Source organism: Dunckerocampus dactyliophorus, chromosome 5, assembly GCF_027744805.1.
Source record: "Dunckerocampus dactyliophorus isolate RoL2022-P2 chromosome 5, RoL_Ddac_1.1, whole genome shotgun sequence".
Classification (NCBI taxonomy): Eukaryota; Metazoa; Chordata; class Actinopteri; order Syngnathiformes; family Syngnathidae; genus Dunckerocampus; species Dunckerocampus dactyliophorus.
In genome coordinates this window covers 7,741,477-7,765,817 of record NC_072823.1, presented here as the reverse complement: position 1 = coordinate 7,765,817, position 24,341 = coordinate 7,741,477, and the positions used below count along the sequence as shown (strand labels likewise).

The 24,341-nt window shown below is 38.7% G+C and overlaps 1 protein-coding gene across 3 annotated transcripts in view; it reads left to right on the top strand.

Moving 5' to 3' along the window:
- The window catches only part of vps9d1 (VPS9 domain containing 1), a 28,016-nt gene extending 4,412 nt beyond the window's left edge, over nucleotides 1-23,604 (top strand). The window contains exons 2-17 of one of the 3 annotated variants that reach the window (XM_054775453.1): nucleotides 387-459; nucleotides 611-778; nucleotides 932-1,073; nucleotides 3,084-3,195; nucleotides 5,416-5,478; nucleotides 5,951-6,003; nucleotides 6,879-6,966; nucleotides 8,449-8,534; nucleotides 9,911-10,059; nucleotides 10,488-10,748; nucleotides 10,840-10,969; nucleotides 13,419-13,624; nucleotides 14,575-14,659; nucleotides 19,474-19,578; nucleotides 20,641-20,757; nucleotides 21,553-23,604. In XM_054775453.1, the coding sequence (XP_054631428.1) occupies nucleotides 387-459; nucleotides 611-778; nucleotides 932-1,073; nucleotides 3,084-3,195; nucleotides 5,416-5,478; nucleotides 5,951-6,003; nucleotides 6,879-6,966; nucleotides 8,449-8,534; nucleotides 9,911-10,059; nucleotides 10,488-10,748; nucleotides 10,840-10,969; nucleotides 13,419-13,624; nucleotides 14,575-14,659; nucleotides 19,474-19,578; nucleotides 20,641-20,752 (1,833 nt within the window). In that variant the 3' untranslated portion in view covers nucleotides 20,753-20,757; nucleotides 21,553-23,604. Of the gene's footprint in view, nucleotides 1-386; nucleotides 460-610; nucleotides 779-931; nucleotides 1,074-3,083; nucleotides 3,196-5,415; nucleotides 5,479-5,950; nucleotides 6,004-6,878; nucleotides 6,967-8,448; nucleotides 8,535-9,910; nucleotides 10,060-10,487; nucleotides 10,749-10,839; nucleotides 10,970-13,418; nucleotides 13,625-14,574; nucleotides 14,660-19,473; nucleotides 19,579-20,640 lie in introns of all 3 variants that reach the window. The other 2 variants (XM_054775452.1, XM_054775454.1) reach the window with 2 other exon arrangements.
- The last annotated feature ends 737 nt before the right edge of the window (nucleotides 23,605-24,341 follow it).

Sequence of the window (24,341 nt, the reverse complement as noted above, 5' to 3'; positions counted from 1 at the left end):
GCATGATCACATATTAGTTTGCTGCACTCCAATAAGAGCGTCACCTTGTCCCACTCCAACAAGCATGTTGAGATGGGACACAATTGGATTGCAATAGTAGATTATGAAGCAACTACTCATAAGTCAGGAGCCAATGCATGATGTCATAGTTATTTGGAGCAAAAACACGTTGGAATTTGTTGTTGAAATGCCTCTCGGAATTCCTCAGCAGGGTTATTATTTGCTCGTTCAACATTAGCAATTGTGTTTTATGTTGTCAACCAAATGAAAGCCTGCAATCCATCAATCCATGTATTTTTTTACTTCAAATATTCCTGGTAAACCTACTTTTGCTGAAAGTGAAATTGCATTTTGTGTCTGCTTAAGGTATTGTGTTCTTCCCGCAGGACGCTTACTGTGAATACCTTCGGACAATCAGCTACATATCACAAACCCTTTTGGAGGATGCTGTGTCACAAAGTAAGGTCAAACTCTACATTATATATATATATATATACATTTTTACAAATATGACTTTAAAATTGGACAGTTGCATTAGTCTGGTCTTTTCAAAGTGTTCACTTTAACTTTCTGTTCTTCATATCTCCAATTCACGACTATCGCTGGTTAGCCTCAGAAGAGAAGGAAATGGTTGGGATGGAGGTGGAGCGCATGTTGACACTGGCTGAGCAGTGTCTGGAGAGAGCCAGGTCCTTTGTAAAGAAGACTGCTGACCCCCCTGCTTCCTCTTCTCTCAGCTGTCATCAGACTGTCGGCCTTCCAATTGTTATAAATGCAGGTTAGGTCATGTTCCTCCCTCGGATTGTCTTTGCTACAATTACCTTACCATCCTACCATGCTGGAGCCTTCCTGATGCGCCACACATAAAAGTAATCCAATGAAAGTCACATGATATTTCACCATTTTTTAAATCCCATCTCCACCGTCACAGCTCCTGTTGGCACTGAGCAGGAAGCAGCCAGTCCTGCAAATACTTGTCAGCGCCAGGTTGACGATCGGTTGCGCCCCCCTTTCCTGCCTCCTGATGTCTTCCAAAGACTCCAAACAGTGGTGTTGCAGGATACAAGCAAAAAGTAAGGGTCTGTTTTTTTTTATCTAAGAGAGCAACATATGAGAGAAATGGTCAGATGGTACTACTGACAAAAGTGAGTACACCGTTCACATTATTTTTACTACAGTACAGTGGTACCTTGGTTTTTGTTATTAATCCACATAACCGAATCTTAAAAAAAAAAAAGAAACAAACAAATACAGTCAAACTTGGTTTTCGTACACCGTCTCGGTTATTGTATACGATTGCAAGTCTGTTTGTCCTGTCCTGTCCTGTCCTTGTCATTTTGCCAAACGGAGGAGCCAAACAAAGCACCGTACACATTGTTGATTCACCGTCCATGAATTTTTCTATGGAGTGCGACAGCTAAATAACCCGCAACGGGGCCAAAGAAAGTTGGGAGTGCCAGTGTTTTGATAAAGAAGGTGAGAAACACCATTGAATTCCATCTTAACAAGACGTGAAGTGAACGAAGTGAAGTCCTCATTAACAATAAGTTCCATCCATTCCTCATTTGTAATTATTTCACATTGTTTTCTGCATGTAAAAATGGGGATGTCCCGATCCGAAAAAAATACAATATTGGATTATATCGCCCTGCATCTTACATCTCCAAAATTGGCACTCCTGATGTAAGCAGTCCATTTCAGACTCTGCCCCAGCACATCTATCCAGTCGCAACCGGATAGAGCCCATGTGATGACAAATAACAGTGTTTGCTAGCTTGCTAACAAAGTAGCAAGGAGCAGGAGTAATGTCGGCCAATTGGCAGTAAAAAGACATTGCAGTTTAGTGCAAAACTTGTCATCCACAAGTTTTTTATCATGGTGGCACAACACTGGGGAAATTTACTATGACCAACCTCACTGCGAACATGAAGCGGCATCACACGGGAAACTCCCACAGGACGGCACAAAGTAATTCACTTTAACAGAAAAGAGCCAGCCCTTGTTGGTGGTGAGAAATGTCGGGTTGAAATGCTTCATTGAGAACTTGGAACCATGCTATATTATGTCTAGCCGCCACTACGTTGTGGATAAAACTATACCTCACATGCATAAAGAAATAAATGGGTAAGTTTTTCTCATATCTACTGTTGCTGATTGTTCTGTTTGAGTAATATCACTTGATCAAACCTTTGTCATAAAAGTATGTATGATTGCTGCTTTTCTAATATTCCACACTACAAAATAAATAATAAAATACATATGATTCTATCACATGATTCATGTTGATTTCGGATTAATATCAGTATCAATATTCAAGGTTGCAATATCAGTATTGTATCGAAAGTGAAAAAGTTATGTAAAACTATAATTATTCTCTATTAAATGTATTTTTTTTGTTCTTCTTTTTGGGGGTCTGGAATGGATTAATTAGGTTTTTATTTTGTCCTAATGAATGACGTTTTGGAATGAATTAGTAACGAAAACCGAGGTACGTCCCTCGCTACATCTCGGTTCGAACATTGCTCCTAGCTCTATCATACTCTTTCAAAAATGTATTCATTAATAAATGATAGCTGTGTTGTGCTTGACTATAGCCCTATTATTAGTAAAAAAAAATTATGGAAAGACAAGTCCTATGTAGTATTCTCAGACATGGCATGTCCGACATGACAGATTGAAAAAAGTTCTCCCATTCTGTGTGGAAGTGGTAAGTTTTTGGTTTCTTACTTTGTCCTTCTTCCCCACTCCGTTTGAAACCCTTTCTTAAGTTTACAATAAATAAATTGGAGGTTAACTAGTTGGCTCGGTAGCTTGCTGTGCTTCAAGTGGCGGCCGTCTCTTGTGTCCCTGCAGTGATCTCATAGCCTGCGCATAAGAGTCACGCAATGTGTTGTAAACAAAGCCAGCAGTAGTGCATAATGACAGTTATTATGTCTTATTATCGCTTATCATGTCTACTATATTGGGTAATAGGAGTATAAAGGTGACCGTAGGGGTGTTATTTCATGTCTAGATGGCTTAAAAATGGTAAAAACCACAATTGGAAGGTCTTAAACAGGTTTTATATATTGTGTGTGTTTCAGGGAGCTGACACCCATTGAAGAAGCTTCACATTTGAATCAGAAACTAAAAGCCAATTATGAGGCTCGCCTGGCAAGACTCACACCTGGTCAGGCCTATCAGAAGACATCTTTAGTAAGTGTGTGTGCGTGTGTGTATTGTACATGTGTACTGAAGCTGGTCAATTTTACGTTGTTTTTTAAGTGGTTCATTCACAGATCTTTCAATGCTATAACAGACAGAAGATAATTAAGAGGAATGCTGCAAAAATTTGAAGCCTTTTGGAAAATCATATAGTGTACAGTAGAAAATGAATACACCTTAAAAAAAAAAAAACACAAGTCATGTCACTATCCTGAGATGAGGCTGCGGACAGTCTTTCCTCTCAGCTTTAGTGTACAAGCTGAGTCTACCGCACTACACTGAGTACGCTAACTCGGATGTTCATTTCTGTTTGTCAACATGTCACCAATAATATACTGTTTGCAGAAACATTTATTATACGCCAGGACTTTCTACAGCTTGTGTAATGTATTTAATGTAAGTGTGACATCATTGTTCTTGCAATCTAATACACAGAAATGTCATAGGGCAGGCGCCATAGTACTCCACCAGGAAGGTGCTTGTCGCTGCTCTCGTTCTACAAAGAGGAAAAGTTGTTGTTTTTTTAACTTTATTGAATTACACAAACAGCAGCACCAGCTAGCGCTGGAGTCAGCAACAAGTCAAATGCATTAAAGATATTTTTATGCTCTGCTGAATGATTGTATTTGACTGCCAAGATGGAGGATTTTATAGCCCAGCTCATCAGAAGAACATTACTCTCCCAATGCAAACTTGTTCGAATAGCGTTAAAATTTGTGGGTGTGCGGAACAGATTAATTGGATTTACTGTACATCAGTGTTTCCCAAACTTTTTACAGTCACGTACCCCTTCTGGCATTTGACTTGAAGCTATGTACCCCCTACTGCTGCACACTTAAAAAACATAAAACGTGTTTACATTTCAATAAATTGAATTATTAAACATGATTAATTGGTTAATTCATTTTTATAGTAAGTAATTCTGGTTCAAAAATTTGTATTGTGCATGGTCAAATTCTGTTAAAAGTTTTACATGAGCACTAATAAATAGATAAGATGTGAATTTCTGTTGGAGATAAATAAAGTAAGTGTTCGTCCAACATATCTTTTATTTCAGCCAGATGTTGGGATCCTTCCCTTTGAATGGGTTGAACTTGAGCTTCACTTTTGTCCACTTGCAATGCTATGATTTAAATCTGCATATTAATTTGATACCAAATTGAAACGCAAAGTTGAACAAACATGATTAAGCAGTATCTAAAGTACAAAAATACATACAAGCAACAATAAAACCTCATTTTCAGGGGAATCTTAACTCTCTCATCCTGACACGCACATACAGTACATTAACAGTTTTTCACAGTGCGGGGATTGGAACACCAATATAAATGAAACCTTCAAGATTAACCACTCTTAATACACAATATAATCATCAAACTTACTTACTTATTCATAAAACTCACACAGAGCAATGAAGAACTTCATGCCGTGTCTCCTTCCATCTTTCTGCTATGACAGTGCACTCTGTGCTATGAGGCGTTCAAGTGCGCTCATAATTGTGAGTGTTGGGCACTAATTGTTTTTCATTTTTATTCACGTACTCCCAATGACAATTGGGAACCACTTTGGGAACCTATGCCATAAGGTACCTTCAGTGGCGGAGCTACTGGCTGTGGCCACCATTGGCCACTCCCCGGCCACCCCACTGGCCATCTAGATATTTCAGGCATCAACTTATTGCCACCCCTATGTGAGTAATGGTACCACATTGGCCACTCCAATGAAAAATGTCTGGCTCTGCCACTGGGTAACTTCTAGTACATTGAGAACCATAGTTGAAATAATTCTGAAAACGACATGATTATTTACTGAATAAATATTATAGGTGTGATATTATTTCACTAAATAAATACTGTTTTTGAGTAAAAAAAAAAATGGAGACTAAAATCACTAATTTCTCAGGCTGTACGTGACATAAACGTAAGGTATTATTTTAAAATTGGGGTATATTGGAAGTTGTTTCCTTGAAGCAACGGATATTTGACAATGCCAAAAGCTAATTATTTATTTCACAATATTTCACAACGTAATATTATGTTCGGAAAATTGCAACCTTTTTTTGTCAGTTGACAACTTTTTGCTCTTAATATTTGGACTTTATTCTTGTAAAATTACTGCAGATTTTTCCATGTTTGCTTTTTTAAATTAATTTTATTGTTAAATTCTATCTTACAGTACACATGAAATAACCATTTTTTTGGTCTCATACAGACGCTGTCTCTCCAGCGGCAGATGATGGAGAACCTCATCATAGCCAAAGCAAGACAAGAGGCAGTATCCTTCTGTTGCTTCCATTTAAGAAACGCCATTTTTATGTTGCATTCAAGCCTCCTAAGATGCTCATCCTGTTTACTTTTGCAAAGAAAGATCATTGGGGTCATCAAGAGGTGTGATGCAACAAATCCTCCATCCTGTGTGACAAAATATTGAATCTAGAGCCCCTTTTCCACCAAAATTACCAAGAACTTTTTTCAGTGTAAGATTGACCCACAAAAAGTTCCTTGAACTTTTGAAAGAGATCCCACTGGCTAGCTGGACTTTTTGTGGCCTCTCAAGGGAACTTTTTTTTCCAGGTTAATTTTGGTGGAAACGCAGCAGGATTTTGCAAAAGCCTAAGGAATTTGAAAAGGTTCTACGGAAAAAGGAACTATTAAAAAAAATTTAAACACTTGATTCACCTCAACTAAACTCACGTAACGATGATGACGATACCAGGAGATTTCTTTAATGCTTTTTGTAATACCAGCTCCAGCGGAAGATGGAGGAAAGAAGGTTACGGTTGCAGGAAGAAGCCAACAGGTACTGTACGTGTAAGATCTTATTTTGAAATTCCAGTGTATGCAACTTTTCCAGTTCCATTTGTCAGATAGTTCCCTCATTGATGTCTTAATCATTTTGTGGTGACAAATGATAAACTTGGAAAATGCTGAGCAACAGTGGTAATTGCAGGGCAACATCTTCCCTAACATGGTAAACAAGCCATTTCTTGGTATAAAGTGTCCAAAGTGCGGTGTGTGGCATATTCTAAAAATGTGATTTAACCAGAAAACTAAAAAATACAAAAACAGTAACAGCAGAAATAGAAAAAATATGCAGTAATTTTACAAGAATAAAGTTGTAATCTAATGAGAACAAGTCATAATTTCACGAGAATAACGTTGCAATATTATGAGGAAAAATAACATAATTTTAGTAGCAGAAAGTTTAAATATTAAATAAAAAAATACATTATTTATATAGTGTGAAGTATGTGACCAGAGACTCGGTGGAAAACTATAGCTACCTAGCAAGCTACCACCAGAGAGACAGTAGAGCCAAGCAAAATGTATAAATAAAGATGGTAGAATGGTGGAACTTTAATACGAGTCGAGCGTGAGCGATCACACATGCTGGCATCAATTGGCTTAGACTGTGACAAGCTGTCGTCAATTGACAACACATTTCACAGACTATTTTTTATTCTCATGGCAATAAGGGACGTCCCCTGTCAACTCAATACGAGATACGCACTTTTACGCGTAATTACGCGTAATTGTATTTGGTCGCCCCTGTACGAGTAGATGACAAATTTATTCACAGTGTCTCATATTTTGGTCGCAAAATGCAACCATTTAGTCGCAGCCTGGAGCCCTGCAGTTTTTTTGACATGTATGTGTGTCCTTTGTGTGGACCAGGAGATTTGCAGCATCCGGAGCAATGACGCCAGAGGAGCAGGAGCAGCGCATTCTTTACACCAATGTTTTGGAGTACGAGCAAGACCATGTAAGTTGTATTTCTTTATTATACTGTGATCCCTTAGGCTTCAGCTTGCCTCTGAACCTAGTGAGGATAAGTGGTATAGAAAATGGATGAATGGATGAGCCCTCAAGAGGAAACACAGTCTGCTGTATATATTTTATAAGTTTACACAAACTTATAAAAAGAATCAAGATATCAAAGTCAGAATAATAATGATTTGGAATAAAAGCAGTTTCTTGTGTGAGCCAAAGAATGGTTACACAAGTAGTTTTGAAGGTGGGCGCTAACCTTCTGATGTGTATAGTCCTTTTCCTGGTCAGATGTTGCAAGCCACGCCTCACGTAACACACACGCATGTGCATGAGTTATCTTTTTTTGTCAGCTAATGATATAACAACTAATGTTAGCTATCATTGAACGTACAGTAATCCCTCACCACTTTACGCTTTGAATTTTGCGGCTGTGCTCGATCATGGATTTTTCACAAATATGTAAATAAATGTTTTGTGGTTGAATACAGCCCTATTATTATTACAAAGAAAATGCATACTAAAGCTAATGTTATGTATTTTTTACCTAAGCGAAGCATTTTCAAGCATAAAATGGCTAAATGACATAAAATACAAATATAAGACATTCAGAAGACGCATTCAGAGATGTGGTGATGATATGTAGTATTCTGGTCACTAGGTGTCTGTAATGTCACTGTCATGTTGGGTGAGACACACAAGCACCAGACTTGATTGGCGGAACAACGGGCTGAATGATCTCACAACAGGCACAATAATCCCCAACACAAGCTATTGTTGTAGCCGTAACCCACACCAAGCTGAATCTCAATTCTGAACCCCCGACCTCACTTCCTGTCTGCTCGCCACTCAGCTCCCCTAGCACCAGAGCACATTTAGAGCAACAAACACGAGCACGAATCATGTTTATGTCCTGTGTATGTTTCTGTAAAGGTGACTTTAGGGATGTTAGTCTAGAGGGCTCTGATAATGTTAAAAAGCATATTTAGAAGGTGGTAAACAGGTTGTCTATGCTGTAACACGATTTATATATAAGAAATCCTACTTTGTGGAAATTCACTTATTACGGTCGGGTCTGGAAGTAGTTAACCGTGATAAACAAAGGATTACTGTATAGCTTATAATAAATGCCCAATGACTGACGATTTGGCTGTTGTTTCTCTGAGACGGCTTTTGTGTACCTGCATGCGCTACAGACGTGTGTGTGTGTGTGTGTGTGTGTGTGTGTATATGATATGCATGAAAGCCAATCCTTTTATTTGTGTTGTGGGTTAACTTTGAATTGTGACAAATATAAACATTTTTTTATTCAGTCTGTTCGTTTCGAGCACAGCTAGTAGCATATGCTAACCGGTGGTAGTGTTCTTATATTTTGTAGTTGAAAAAAGTGTCGTTTGGAGCCAAAGAGGGACAGGGCCTTTTAAGTTTGTTTTCCAAAGTGTATTTCATGTTTTTCAAAAAAAATTTCCTTGTTTAGGACTGGCCCAAACTATGGAAAGCCAACTTGAAGAAGAATCCTGATGATGTAACTCTCGTGTCTGGCTTGATTTCCTATCTCCTCAGGTAAAAAGCTTGAAATACTTGATGGCCACCGCTGCATAGCATGCTAGCGAGCTAATTAGTTTGCCTCCATTTTATTTATTCTGAACCTAAAGGGATAGATTGGATTTTTTTACATAAAGTTCTATGACATCCCCATCAGCAGTGTAGTCCACCAACAGCGACTCACCCCCCACTTGGTCTCATAAATACAGTTCCCGGTCGGATTTTGATGATGAAGAACATAGTTCCAGGGCTCTCCATTCTTGTGTATGTGACAAAGACGCTCGCATCTACGTCCGCTACGAAGCGCCGTGGCCATCTTGTTTACGTGTGGAAGCACAGTGGAAGCAGACACGAACGTCTTCGTCACATACACAAGAATGGAGAGGCGACGGTGTTACTTGTGAAACCCCAGCGACTACCTGAAACTACGTTCTTCATCACCAAAATCTGACCAGAACTGGACTTAGGAGACCAAGTGGGGGGTGAGTTGCTGTTGGTGGACTACACTGTTGATGAGGCTACGTCATACAACTTCATGTAAAAAAAATCTGAAATATCCCTTTAAGAAAGGGTTTCAAATGGAGTGGGGAAGAAAGGCAAAATAAGAAGCCAAAAACATACCACTTCCGCATGGACTGGGAGGAGAATTTCACTCTATTTTGTCAGAGGTGCTATGGCTGACTACATGCACTAGGTAATGTGATGTAGTGTCATGTCTCAGCAATGTTTTGTGACATTACGTAGTGAGCAGAATACTACATTAAGCTTGTATTTCTGTATTTCAATTTTTTATTTTTTTTTTACTAATAATGGGCCATAGCCAACCATGAAACAGCCATCATTTATTAATTAATTTGTTTTTGAAAACCTACAATAGAGTTAGGGAGGGACCCATATTGGAACCATGATGTAGCGAGGGACAACTGTATATGAAAACAGTTGAACCCGTTTATGTTGACGCCCCTCGGACTGGCTGGCTGATGTCAACATAAGTGGTTGTTGACATAACAGAATAGGAAACTAGCCGTTGCTTTCACATTACATTCACTCATATCTAACAGAGCTGCTGCGGTCATATTACGTCCTTTAAAAAAAAAATAAAGTTTTTTGTTTTTTTTTTCTTTTAGCATTTCATCTTTATGCTCATAATATTGCAACCTTATTCTTGTACAATTAAGGCTTTTTTCATGATATATTCAAATGTGTTTCTCTTAATATTTTGACTTTATTCTCAAAAATAAATAATTTTTTTCCATTTTTGTTTTTTCTTTTTTTATTGTTGTTAAATTGTATTTTTAGAATGGGCCCCAGGCCGCACTCGCGCACGTGCTTTCAGTAATCCCTACAAGTTTTATTTATGTAACCACTTACTCATTTTTGTCATTTGTCTCCAGCAGTTCTGATCATCCAGTGGTGAAGCTGCTGAAGAAACACCAATATTGCATTTACAACAAGCTTTACCCCATTGTCAGTAAAGGACTAGCAACAAGCCATGTAATACCAGGGAGACCATCTAACAGCAGTCACAACCCTACACATCCAGGTAGGGCTTATAAAAGTGGCGGCTGCTGGTCCTTGATAGAGGGGAAGCTCATTGGGGTCTGACATACATTTAATTCATCAGCTCACTCCTCTGGCTTCTGTCAGTGCCAGTGCCAGTGAAGCTCAGCTTTTTTTCCGGTTTATCCAATATGGTCTTACTCTCTTGCTGTGAGCTTTCATGTACTGAAGCTACAGTTCAACATGCTCATGCTCAACATACTCATCAAATTCAGCACATTCTAGCACTGTTAGTGCAGTTTTAATATTTGATGACTTCTTTGGGTTTTTTTTTTTTAATACATCATTATCTGTCATGCCTGCATCACTATACAGAGGCCCAGAGGAATCCGGGCAGGACTATAAGCAGTAACCAGAGCTTCATCACTGACTCCTCGCTCTCGCTGTCGCTCTCTCGTGACTTTGTTACAGATGACGACAGGCAAGAGAAGGGGCCTGACCCACACATCACAGTAGAGCGTGAGAACTCCTTTGAAGACTTAGAGCAGTTCCTGAACAAGATAGACTGGGATCCGCTAAACAGCAGCACTAAAGACTCTTGCTTCCAATCAGAGCTAGGCACTGATCACCCCACTGGTTCGGGGCTGGATGAGGAGCACTTTTCAGAGCTGGAGATGAGAGCACTAAAACAACACCTGAAGGCCATTGTCAAAGACATACATATAGCCATTGGTGGGTTGTATAAAGAGATGATGCTTGCAGGCATATACTGTAGAGTGACATCATGCTGTGTTGTTCAAATATTCTCCTTTCTGTATTTCAGAGCAGCTTCTATCACTGTGTTTGCTGTCCTTCGAATGTCTTAACACAGCCAGCTATAAGGACTTGTGCCTCGCTAGCATTGAGGAGACCTTCTTCATTCCCCTATGGAGCGCCTTAGTAGCTCTTTTCAGGTACTTTCTTTCAATGCTTGACATTCCCTTGTCTTAAGCCAGGGGTGTCTAAGCTTTTTCCAGTAAGGTCCACATGATGAAAAATGAAAGGATTTCAAGAAAAAACTTCATCTCAGCTTTATGATAAAGGTGAAAAAGCGTATTATTGGTATCAGCTTCGATCTTTGCTCTTTTTTTCCCATTTTTTCCTTTTTTTCCAAATATTTCTTTCTTCTTTGTCAATTTTATTTTTGTAATGTTATGACTTTATTCCCATATTATTACAACTTTGTCCCCAACTTAATTTTCCAAAAATTACAACTTTATTTTGTTTTGTTTCTCATATTATTACAGCTTTAAAAAATTATATATTTTCTTTAATATTTTAACTTTATGCTGCTAAAATTATGTTTTTCCTTATATCACATTATTGTCGTAAATTATGACTTTTTCTAGGTTTTTTTTGTTTTGTTTTGACTTGTTAAATTATATTTTTAGAATGTACTATGGACCAATAAAAAAGCAGTCGAGAGCCGCAAATGTCCCCCATGCCACACTTTATACACCCATGTCTTAAACCTTCAGAGATGATAGCGACATTTTGTGCCATTCTCTTTTTTTTTTTTCATCAATTTGGGTGTATTGAAAGAATATGTATACGTATAATAGAAGTGTGACAAAATATCGATATGGTGAACTACCACGATATTTAACGTTATTATATGATTACTAATGCGCAGTGGCGGACTTAACAATTTTGGGGCCTAAGGCGAACACAGCCATGGGCCCTCTTCATATGTTCTTTTAACACAAAAAAGCAGGAAAGGCATCCTCAAAGGCCCCTATCAATATACAACCTTGCAACCTTGCATTAAATTAATACGGGGTGAACAGAATGAGAAAATAAACTTTCAGATATAAAACCAGTGTCAAAATTCCAAACAACCGAGACATCATCACAACAGATGCGTGTGTGTGTGTGTTTCAGAGAGAAAGTAGAAAGAGACTATGCATGTATTGAGGGTGAATATGAACAGTTACAATGTAACAAAAGCAATGACTAAACAATATATGCCAACAGTCATAACTATGCAGAGTGTAAGGATGAAGGCATGGAAAATCAGTTGTTTGCAAAGAGGACTTATGTTTATGTGTGTGAGATAGAGAGACAGAAACAGGGAAAGTTTGTGTTCAAAGGGAGAGGGGGTGTTAATGTATGTGTCAGAGAGACATGTGAAGCATCTCAGGTGTAGAGTGCTTCAAAATATGTATGTCTGAATAGTTCACACACCTACCATTACTCCTCTCCCCCAACACACATGTGAACACCTCTCTCTTTGAACACAAATTCTCCCTGTTTCGGTCTCTCACAGGCATAAACACTTTGCAAACTATTGCTTTCTCCCCCTTTCCATGCCTTCCATGAGAGAGAAATCAAATTGAGTTTTTTTATATTTGTACAACTACATAATGTGTGGATGCTCATTATCTTGTTGAAGTACATCCATATTAATGTCCATGTTTTTCATTACATAAATGTCAAAGAAAGAAAGTCCTACTTGTTGCTGTAACTTCTCACTGGACTTCACGCATGAGGTGTCGCAGCACCAAACTCAGCATCCAGAAGCGGACTGGAACTCAACTGAAAGTCCTCAGTAGTTAGCGCCGGCTCGTTGACATTTTTTCAACACTGTAAAGAATCTTGAGACCTTCGGCAATGAGGCAATATATTTTTTGGCGTCCTCTCACCGTTTCCTCTTCTCCAACCCGTTCTGGTAAATTCGCTTCATTTCAAGTAGCTTCACAATTAGCTTCTCACAAAGGTGCATTGCCATCGTCATCATGGAGTCCATTATTGTGTGGGGGAAAGGAGGGTAGATAATATGAATTTAGCTTTCAGATGGCTTTCTTTTTTGTTCTGTTATTTGTTTAGTATGCTAACATAATTATACATGACTACTATATACTGTATATGGTTGCTGCTGGCAGTGGGGGCCCTGGCCCGTGCTGCATGGGGTGGGAGCAGCTGGTTGGGGGCCTAAGGCAATTGCCTACTTTACCTTAATGGTAGGTCCGCCCCTGCTGATGCGTTCTCTGTGCGTATTGTTTGGTTTTTGTTGCCACTATAAACCTCCTTATCATTTCTTCTTAGTCAGTAAAGTCACCATTTTACATCTATTATTACAGAGAGAAAAATGAAAGCATTAAAACGATTACATAAAAGAACAAAAAAATGGTCCACACTAGGCCAGGAGCAGAGTTCTTTAGTGCAAGCTCTCTTACTGACCAGCAGATGGCGTTAAAGCTCTTCAATATGTGGCGTTCTGTGCTTTCAGATATGCTTTTCCAAAAATATATATCGTTTTTTTTGTTGTTTTTTTTGTGGCCATTGTGGCCCATGAGTCAAAACATTTGGCCATTTTGAATATAATATTGAATGTAACAGCTCTTTATTGACTTTCTATTTCAGGAAGGTCCACAGAGAAAGGGAACTCTCCTGTGAAATCCGAATGAAACTCTTTCAGGATGTTTCACCTGTCGATTTTGGTGTACCCTTGACACTGTTCCCCCTGGACCCTCACACACTGAAAGGTTCTTACCCTTATGAGTGTGCTGTTCAGGAGCTCAAGCTTCTCACAAAAGACTGCTGCCCACAAAGAAAGTTGGAATGTATTGGTAAGCATTTTACCTTTTCTTCAGCACCAATACAAATGGCTCAGGTGTTGGGTTGCTACGGACAAGCAGGTTTTGCCTCTGTGCCAGTGAAGGCCACATAGTGAAAAAGAAAAGGATGCAAGGGCACCCCTGATGTATTGGATAGTTCTCTTATAGTTCTATAATTAGATCGCAGAGCCATTTTCAGTGGATCGCAGGCCTCTCCTGAGGGCAAAAAAAAAATGTAGGTCATGACTAGGGATGAGCCTTACGGATAATGCCTTTTTGCCGAATACAAGCATGAAACGAGCTTGAAATGTAATCGTGATGAAAGAAAATACTCATTATGTATTCACTCTTAACACTCTGTAATTGGCCAGTCACACACAGCAACCACCCCTCCAGTGACAAACTGTGCAGACTTGACAGGAGTTGATCGGTGCCTCATTCACATCAATGTCAGACTTAAATAATGTACAGATTTAACCCCACCCATTTCCGGTTCAACCACGCCCACTTCTGGTTTATACCTCACCCACTCTGAGTACAGATATGGATACGGATATCGAGTGTGGGCTTAACGTGTGCCGTCAGTCCGACACACAGCTGCAGAGAGAGACAGCATCTCACTGCTGCAGCTCACGTTCGGTTAAGTGGGGGAATTTCTGTTCACATTCGAAAGTTAGCACATAACTTTTGTAGTCCCTTTCAAAATAAGATATTTGAGAAGTTTGAATTGACAAAATTAAAAAATTTGGGTTTCCGCTTGTCATTGAAGGGTGATGGTGGGACCCACAGTGTTAGGTTCCTGCTCTGAGGCAGTCTTCCAAGGGTAGATCAGCTTACTGAAGCTTTTTGGACCCTTATGGACACTTATGATGGCGGCAGAGATTCCCCGAGGGCAACTCAAACTGCTCTTGGAATGTAGCTAATGATTGTGTTTGATTTTTGTTTTTTCTTGTCTATTCCAGTGAGGACATTACGCCTGATCTGCGCATGTGCTGAAGACTACAGATGCTTCCATGAAGTGGATTCTGCACCCAAAACAGCTGCCATGTATGTAAAACATTACTTCTGCCATGTTTTTTGTGGAAAAAAAGTATTTTCTGGAAAGTGTAAAGCGGGAAGTAGGACATCTCCGTAGTGCACTTGAACAATGGTGATGTTGTGTGATAAGAACCCAAACATCATTTACCGAGCAGAGCAGTGAAGGTTTCCCTGTCAGGTCTCATCATTGCCCAGTTAGACGTGGCACAGCAGGGGGTTGTCCAAGGCCTTTTGCCCCCCTACAGAGTTTCCAATGCTGGCCAAACCTGAAAGTGGGTCATCCTGTCTGGTTTTGGAGCTAATCCAGGAACCAACAAGGAGCTTAAGCAAGAGAGAAAGGGTTTGTGGAAGTTTGTGGAATTCTGAATGAAGCACAGAGTCTCAGACAAAGACTGAGTGGGTCACAATGGAAGAACACACATTTCTGCATAGTCAATTTGCATTGTTCTGCTTTCACAAAGTACATGACACATTGGCACAGAGGAATGCCTGCCTATTGTTAATCCTTGAGAAGATTACCGTCTGTATTTTAGCCAATGAACAATGAATACAAAACCCACACAGTGCCAGTTGTTGTTTTACATTTCATAGAACAGTTGATCAAGTCTGTTTACTGGAAATCATATTGAAAGCATTTGATAAGCATTTTGATGTGCAGGCGAAACCTCTCTGTTTGGGGCATATTACTGCATCATCGTAGAAGGTGGCTTAAGAAAACAGCAGCGCCGATGCTCAGACCAGGGGTATCCAAAAAAAGTAGACTCTCAAAAAGTAGGCAATAAAGTTACAATTTAATATTTTCATGAAATTTCTTAATTTGCATATGTTGGTATGGACATCATGGACATTTAGTCTATACCAAAGTTTATTGCATAATTGCACGACTATGACTGAACACAGGCCCGTTTTTCGGTGGGCAAAAAAAAATGTCCTCCAAAAAATTAAAGGGGTAAAATTTAAGAAAAGTCATAAACTGTCATGCAAAATGCGAATTTTTGTTCTTCTACGCTGCAATACCCAGATTATTCCGACAAGATTGGTCTCGTTGGAAATGGTTTAATTGTTGGACCGTACTTTTTCCGAAACAACATCAACGATTATCTCCGAATGTTGAATGAGCATGTCGTACGTACTCTCAGAGGAATGCCCCGTTTTTGTTTTCAAGGTAATGGTCGGTTGGCACGTGCTTGGTGGGTCCTAGATCCATCACACCGGAGGAGAACTGTAACTGATCGGCTGACAGATCTTTTTTGGTTGTTGCTTTGAACCGCCCAGTGGAATGACCCCCGAGGTCACCTGATTTGACACACTGGATTTTTTTCTGTGGGGCCATCTCAAATCAAAAGTGTACGTGACACCACCACATGACCTCGACAACATTAAACAGCAAATCAGGGCTGAAGTTAACATCCTCCGGAGGGACAGGGGAATGATCAGGTGAGCAGTGCAGGACATGCGGAGGAGAGTGCAACTATGCATCCAAAGAAATAGAGGTCATGTTGAGGACTAAGTTGACAAAAACTTACATCCATTACCCCAGTGCAAATAGCGTGAAACAAAGGGTTATTCTGAGTATCGCAGCCTAGAAGAACAAAAATTCTCATTTTGCTTCCCTTGAGACCCTAAATTTTAACCCTTTAATTTTTTGGAGGAATTTTTTTTTTGCCCACCGGAAAACGGACCTGTGTTCAGCATGCAATTGCATGCAATTATGCAATAAATGTTGGTTTGAACCACCAAAGATGATGTCCATATCAACATATGCAAATAAAGAAACTTCATGAAAATATTCAACTGTAACTTTAGTGCTAGTTTTTGACCTTAATATTTTGACCTTATTCTTGTAAAATTACATCTGTTTTTTTAAATTTTTCCTGTTGTCGGGGTTTTTTTTTTTTTTTAGTTTTCATGTTAAATTAGATTTTTAGAATGTGGCGTGGGCCAATAAAAAAAAAAACAGCCGCAAGCCGCACTTTGGACACCCCTGGCTCAAACCATGTGGGAGCCTCTACTGATGCTGAGAAAGCCCGAAAACAGTTTGCTGAAGACGAGCGGTCCAAGAGCATGAATCATTGAAACCATGTCCTGTGGTCTGACGAGACTAAGATAAACTGGCTTGGCTCAGACAGTGTCCAAGTGTGTGTGCGTGTGCACGTGCATGTGTGTGTGTGTGTGTGTGGCGGCGCTTTGGTATGGAGTACATTCCAATTAGTGTATCTTTCCTATACGGTCTGAGGCTCCATGAAATCTCAAAATTGTTCAGTGTAACATATATTTTAGATACTGTATATAAACTTGAACAAGCATATCAAAACAACATCCAACTGTTTGTATTGTAACATCGCAGTTTTCACATACTGTATTTCTTCGACATGAATACCCTTAACTACATAGTCTTTTGTTCTTATTAATGCAGAAATTAAATTAATTTCCGTCTAAATTTTGTACCGTTTGATTTCACGTGAATCAGTACTCATTAGTACTGAAAAAAGTACTGAATTCGGTACCCATCCCTACTGTATACATGAGTGCTGCCCGTTTGTTTATGGAGCCATGAATTGCAACATAGAGTGTGATATGCCCTCTCTTTGGAAACTGGGCCACACAGCAGTTTTCATTTCCAAGGTGACAAGCTGAACGTAAAAGTGAAGGAGTAAACAACTACAGTGGGGGAAAATAATAATAATCCCCTGCCAACCAGCAAGCATTTAGACACCCATAGACCAGGACTGTGTCCAGGCAACACACAAATAAGTCCTGTCCGTTTAAGAAAGCAGAAGACACCTGTGAGACAAACACTTGCTTCCATTCAAACCTCTCCACCAAAGCCAAAGAGCTGTCAGAGGACCTCAGGGACACGATTGTAGACCTGCACAACACTGGAATGAGCTAAAAGACCATCAACAGAAAGAAACTTTGTGAGAAAGAGAACACTACAGTAATCCTTTGTGTATGGCAGTTAATTGGTTCCAGACCTGGCCTCGATAAGTGAATTTCTGAAATGTAGGATTCGATATTAATAAACAGAATATTTTTGTAGTTAAGAGCACAGAAAACCTGTTTATGGCTTTCTAAATAGGATTTTTACCATTATTAGAGCCCGAAATAACACATGAAATAACACCGCTATAGTCACTTTGCACTAGTTTTACCCAATATAGTAGACATAATCACAGAAACTAAGCCATTTAAGACATAAATAAGGTTTGTGCTCATGTGTGTTTCGTGTGTCTTCCAGACGTGTGGACAGGGAGTGTCGTAAGAGTTTTAAATTTGAGTTTAGCTGGAGTACGGACAGTCTGTGTTATTATGATGATGATGATGACTATTATGTTATTACTGTGGCTGTTGCGAGACAAATAATAATAAAAGCCTGTTGTTGGCGATCGAGTCTGGTACGTGTTACTAGTGACCCCTAGTGGCCAGTGAAGACTACAGTTCATCAACATCTTGTATTGCCTTAAACTGTATTTGTATTGTAGTTCATTTTGAACATTTTTATGCTTGGAAATGCCAAGAATGGGCAGAATATGTAAAATTTGCTTAAACATGCATTTTTTTAAACTAATAATAGGTCGTAGTCAACCACGAAACATCCATTCATCCATCTTCTATGCCGCTTATCCTTACGAGGGTCGCGGGTATGATGGATCCTATCCCAGCTGGCAAGAGGTGGGGTACATCCTGGACTGGTTGCCAGTCATTCACTCTCACTTTCATACCTATTGACAATTTAAAGCCGCCAATTAACCTAACATGCATGTTTTTGGAATGTGGGAGGAACGCACGGGGAGAACATGCAAACTCCACACAGATGCCCAACGGACATTCGAACCCAGATCTTCCCAATCTCCTGACTGTGTGGCCAACATGCTAATCACTAATCCACCGTGCGGCCCCACCACGAAACAGCGATCATTTATTTATTTATTTTTAAAACACAATAGACCGAGGGAGCAATGTTGAAGCCACAACGGAGCTCTCTTTGCCAGGATGGAGCTTATTCTTGATGCTATGAGTTCTTTCTTTGATTCAGTTTTGTTTCTCACCTTTTTTTAATCAAAGTTCTGGGACTCGCAACTTTCTTTTTCTTTCCCGTGGTGAGTTATTTAGCAATCAAAAACAAAATAAAAAAAATACACAGAGAGTGAGTCAGCAATGTAAAAGGAACTTTGTTCGATTTCGCCGAACGAAATAGTTCACGCAAATGGACTAGTTTGTTACGTACAATATCAAGACAGTGGACAAACACAGGCCACATTTTTACAAAATTTTTCCCTATTTTAGGTGAGGCAATGTGTTGTTGGAATGTACTGAACTCAAGACAATACCACTGAGGGCGATTGTGTGAGGGTATGAGCGGTCCAGCTTTTAGTTGTTACATGAGCTCGCCAAACCTCAGAGAACCTGCCGAATCCGGATATCTGGTTGCACGATTTTGGGTCAGTCGAGGGCCAGCAGCCTGGCTTCTCACGCAAGCGGGCAAGCAAACAGTTAGCCCTGCGTGTGAGTCCTGATAAACAAATGGTGACTGGCGAGACATGGGGAGAATGCTATCAGCCTGTCATCATCCCAGGCTGCATTTTGTCCTCAACAGATCTCATAAAGAGTGGAAGAAGAAAAAAAAGCTATCATTTTCAGTCCTGAACACGCATACCATTCAGACCACAGAGGGATGTGATTGAAAACATAATCATATGATCTTGTATCCATTTAGTCCCCCTAGGAGCATAAGTCATCATAATGTGCCTGTACACTCTATTTAGTTTTCCTCATTTGTTTCCTCTGTGGACCCACTCCCTCCTTCCTCTGTGGTTTGACAGTGGTGCCGATGACCTTTTACCTATCCTGGCCTTTGTGGTTTTACGCTGTCAGTGTCCTCAACTGGTCTCGGAATGTGCTGCCTTGGAGGAGTTCATTCAAGAAGGGTGAGTCACTATAACGGGACAAAACATCACAAAGCTAAATTTCGCAGATATGAACACACATTTCATTGTTTTTTCATTTGGGCTGCACGATTCTGCAAAAAAAAAGATGTGAAGGCCGAGTTTCTTGCTTAGAATTGAGATTGTGATTCTGTGGGACGATTTTTTTTTTGACAAGGGTGCACACATGCAATGTTTGGAGTCATGTTTTTAAAAACACACTGTCCTTTATTATTTTAACATTCAAGACCAAGGGTGTCCAAGTTTTTTGTTGGACCGCTGCACATGCTAAAAATATGATTTAACAAAAAACAAAATAAAGCAGAAATTAAAAAATCTGCAGTAATTTTACAAGAATAAATTCAAAATATTAAGCAAAAAAAAGTTGTAATCTAATGAGAAAAATTCGTTATTTTTTTAGAATAACATGATATGAGGAAAGTTGATGTAATTTTAGTAGCCTAAAGTTGAATTATTAAAGAAAAAATACATTTTTAATAAAGTCAAAATATTACGAGAAAAAAGTCGCAATTTTACAAGAATAAACTTGTAATATTAAGAGAAAAAATAATGGAATTGCAGTAGCTTATAGTTCAATATTAAAGAAAAAAATCTATATAATATACAGTGGTGTGAAAGAGTAGAAATGTAGTAGTTGTTTATTGTATACAGTGGTATGAAAAAGTGTTTGCCCCCTTTCTGATTTTTTATTTGTTTGCATGTTTGTCACACTTAAATGTTTCAGCTCATAAAACAAATTTGAATATTACTCATTGACAACACAACTGAGCACAAAATACAGTTTTGTGGTATGCAGAAGGTGGTAAGTGCTCTAACTGAAAATATTCCATTTATAAATAACAAATACTACTTTGTGGAAATGCACTTACCACAGTCTCGTGTGAAAGCAATTAACCGCGATAAAGGGGGGATTACTGTACTCATGAGCACACCTTGTTTCACAAAGTTCTTTTTTCTGATTTTATCCCTGTATTTCTATAGTTTATATACAGGGGACAGTATGTATTATTCCTTCATCAGCTAACACTTGTTTCTCTGTCTCAGCTATTTAATTGGAGAGGAAGGCTACTGCCTCACCTCGATGCAGAGCGCCTTGGCCTACATTGAGTCGCTGCATGTAGATGGACTTTACCCTCCTGCAGACCAGTTCATTTGAAACAGGTATCTCTCAACATCTATTTATGATTATCCATCCGGTTGGCATGGTGGAATAAAGACATGGTAAAGACAATGCAAAGGCTCCTCCCGCAAGCTGATGGGTGATAACCAGCGAGCCTCGCCTTTGGCGTCAGGAGATGGAGAGTTTGAATCTTTGTTGGGGTGTCTGTGTGGAATTTGCATGTTCTCCTTGTGCTTGTGGGGCTTTATCATTCCAATATTTCCATGAAATAACCCTTTTAAAAATCAGCAGTAATATTACAAAAAAAAAGTCCAAATATTCGGAGAAAAAAGTTGTAATCTTATGAGAAAAGGTCATCATTTTATGAGAATAGCGTCGTAATATAATGAGGAAAAATAATGTAATTTAAGTAGCCTAATGTTGAAACATTAAAGGGAAAATACATTATTGTTTTTAAAAAGGTTGTAATATTATGAGAAGCAAACAAAACAACAAACAAAGTTGGAATTTGTGGAAAATTAGGTTTGCAGAAAAAGAGAATAAAGTCAATATATTATGGGAATAAAGTCATAATTAAAGAAGAAAATTTACAACAAGAAAGTTGAAATGGAAAAAAACAGCTGTAATTTTACGAGAATATAGTCAAAATATAAAGAGAAAGAAATCATATTCGAACAAGACAATCACTATTTTAGGAGACTCAATTTGTAATATGAGGATTAGATTATGGACACTGCTGGTGTAGGATGTAGCCAACCATTACTGCTAAATGTATTTGTTGGAAGTGTATTTCCAGTACAGTCAACAATAATAAAAATGAAATATTGCATTGGCAGGTGTTTTGGAGCTTTTGCTGCTGCACTACGACAACACACAAACAAATTGCAGACTCCAATACAACAAATGATTGACCGGATCAGGCAAGTCATATCCAAGCAGATAAATCCCCTGCATTGAGGCAAACAGTGCTGGAGCGTGTGTGGAAATACACACGGCACTCGCTTGGTGGAAGGAAATGGGCTGACAGTACCGAGCGTGTGAGTCTTTATCACTTATTTACACTGATTGTTAGTTTATGCACTCAAAATAGAAGTTGAGATAAGATCCGTTTGCCAGTCAAACACTCAGAAGGTGCAGTAATAAACACAGTAGCAGCTCCGCCCCTGTTTTCTACTTCTTATGGCTAAAAAGTGCCAATGGGTCACCTGCTTTTGTGGCGACAAAGGCTCTGTTTCTATGAAAAATGGCTTTATGTTTATGTCCACGTGTGTTGTTGTATTGTTCACTTCAGTGTGAAATCACAACAGCAACTCAACTACTGTCTAGTTATACAGCATTAAAACATGCACACACTCACTTCCTGTTCAATGCAAAATAAAAGCATGGCTTCATTCTGCCACAAAATGCACCCATCTCATTTTTAGATTGTTAACTGGCGGAAGAAAGATTTGTGCATATCTACAAAATCTTTGGCATTGTAGTCAAGACATACTGTACAAGGAAATTCCTGCAGAAGCTCTGTTACTTAAGAGCATGAAATATCGCAATATCAGATGCAAACACAAGAATCTAAATACAAATTTGCACAAATGGAGGAAAAGCATGTTAACGAAGAAACATGCTTCATCATCAGACTTTCTCCTTTTGTCTCTGGACAACGTCACGCATAAATATCCAGGCAACAGGCTACTTTTGCTTATATCATCCATGTAAGCTATGGCAGGGGTGTCCAAAATTTTCCTGCAGCAAAAAAAATCAAAGAATGTAACTTTGCCACTTGGAAAATTGTAAAGCAACACATGGTGAAAAAGCTTATTATTACTATCAACTTTTTTCCCCCATTTTTGCTGAGGTTGTTTTTTGAACATCCTTCTGAAATAATCGCCGTAAATTTCCTTCTCGCAATAGTATGACTTTTTCCTCCAACCTAATATTCCAAAAAACTTTATTTTGTCTTGGGGTTTTTTTGTTTTTGCTGGGGGTTTATTTCTTGTTAAAATATATTTTTAGAATGCGCCGCGGGCCAAAAAAAAAGGCTACAAATGGCTCCCACTCTCACTTTGGACACCGCCAGCTTATGTCGACGCGAGTCAGCCAGTCTGAGGGGCGTTGCCTAAACGGGTTGCACCACATTGCCAACTCGCAAAGATGAGATGATATTGGAGCACGATGTGGTATTACGTGGATGTTACTGTTCTTATGTGGACGTTACTGTTTATTCTGTGCCTGTTACTGTTGAGTCTGCAGCTGCTATTGGATTGAAAACGCGTGTTGTTCTTGCATTTTTACTGCAAATGATGATGTCAGACGTTTTCTTCTTTTTTTTTAATCAACTAATTTCAAATTCAATTTTTTTCTTTGTTTCATTTCAAGTCCATCAACAACAAGGCTGGACAGAAATTATATTTTGCTCATTTTTATTGTCTATATTATGATATTATTATGAAAGAAGCATTGCATGGGAAAGAAAAAGTGTGCAAAAAGTTTGCTGTTCAAAGAATGTTTTATTTCTTTGTTGCAGAAATGCCACGTGTATTTAATATAAGGAGGCATGAGTAGATGTTTTATTCCCAATGTAAATTATTGTATATGGGCTGAAAGATGTCCTTTTTTCGTAGACCAAACACAAGTTGACAGTATTTAAGGTAAAAAAAAAAAAAATATTGAAAATGTCTTTTTGAATGCAACTGATGCTTACAAATGTCTACAAGATTCTACAAGTATCATATTAAAAATGGAGGCCAGCCCTGCTTTTTGCACATTATTTATTGTATATGAATTGTATAACGCTGCTTGTTCATTATTAAACAATTGTGTAATGAAGGCTTGCGAATAATAGAATAAGAAATAGAATAAATGTATTTGGCTCAGTGAAGACGACATTTTTCATTTTCTCTTTATTTTAGCGTTATTACATCATTTTCCTCTCTTAAGTCTTAAGTTATTTCCATTGGGTGGATAAGTTATGTCTATCTAATTAATTATATATCTACTGTATATATATGTTTTTTTAAGTAAACATTATAGTCAAATATAATTTATTTTAAAATATTGAACAGTAAAACTATTGGCTTTTCATTTTTAAAAATACATGAAATAAACACAAAATAATGTTATTTTTAATTGATACATACTAAATAATATATATTTAAATTTTTAACAAAAAATACATACTGTAAAGTATAGTTACATTATTTTGAAATGTACACATAATTAAAAAATATATATAAAAATGTTATTATTTATGCTTAATATTAAATATTATAATAGTATACATCATATTTTAATAGCCATCCCTTTTCTATGCCGCTTATCCAATTTAGTCACGGGGGTATGCTGGGGCCTATCTCAGCTGACTTCGGGCGACAGGCGGGGTACGCCCTGGACTGGTCGCCAGCCAATCGCAGGGCACATATAGACAAACAATCATTCACAATCACGACTTTAAATTGGGGGCAATTTAGAGTCCCCAATTAGCCTAACATGCATGTTTTTGGAATGTGGGAGGAAACCCGGAGAAAACCCACGCACATGCAAACTCCACAGAGATGCCCAACGGAGATTCGAACCCTTGTCTTCCCAATCTCCTGCTGTGTGGCCAACATGCTAACCACTCGGCCACCAT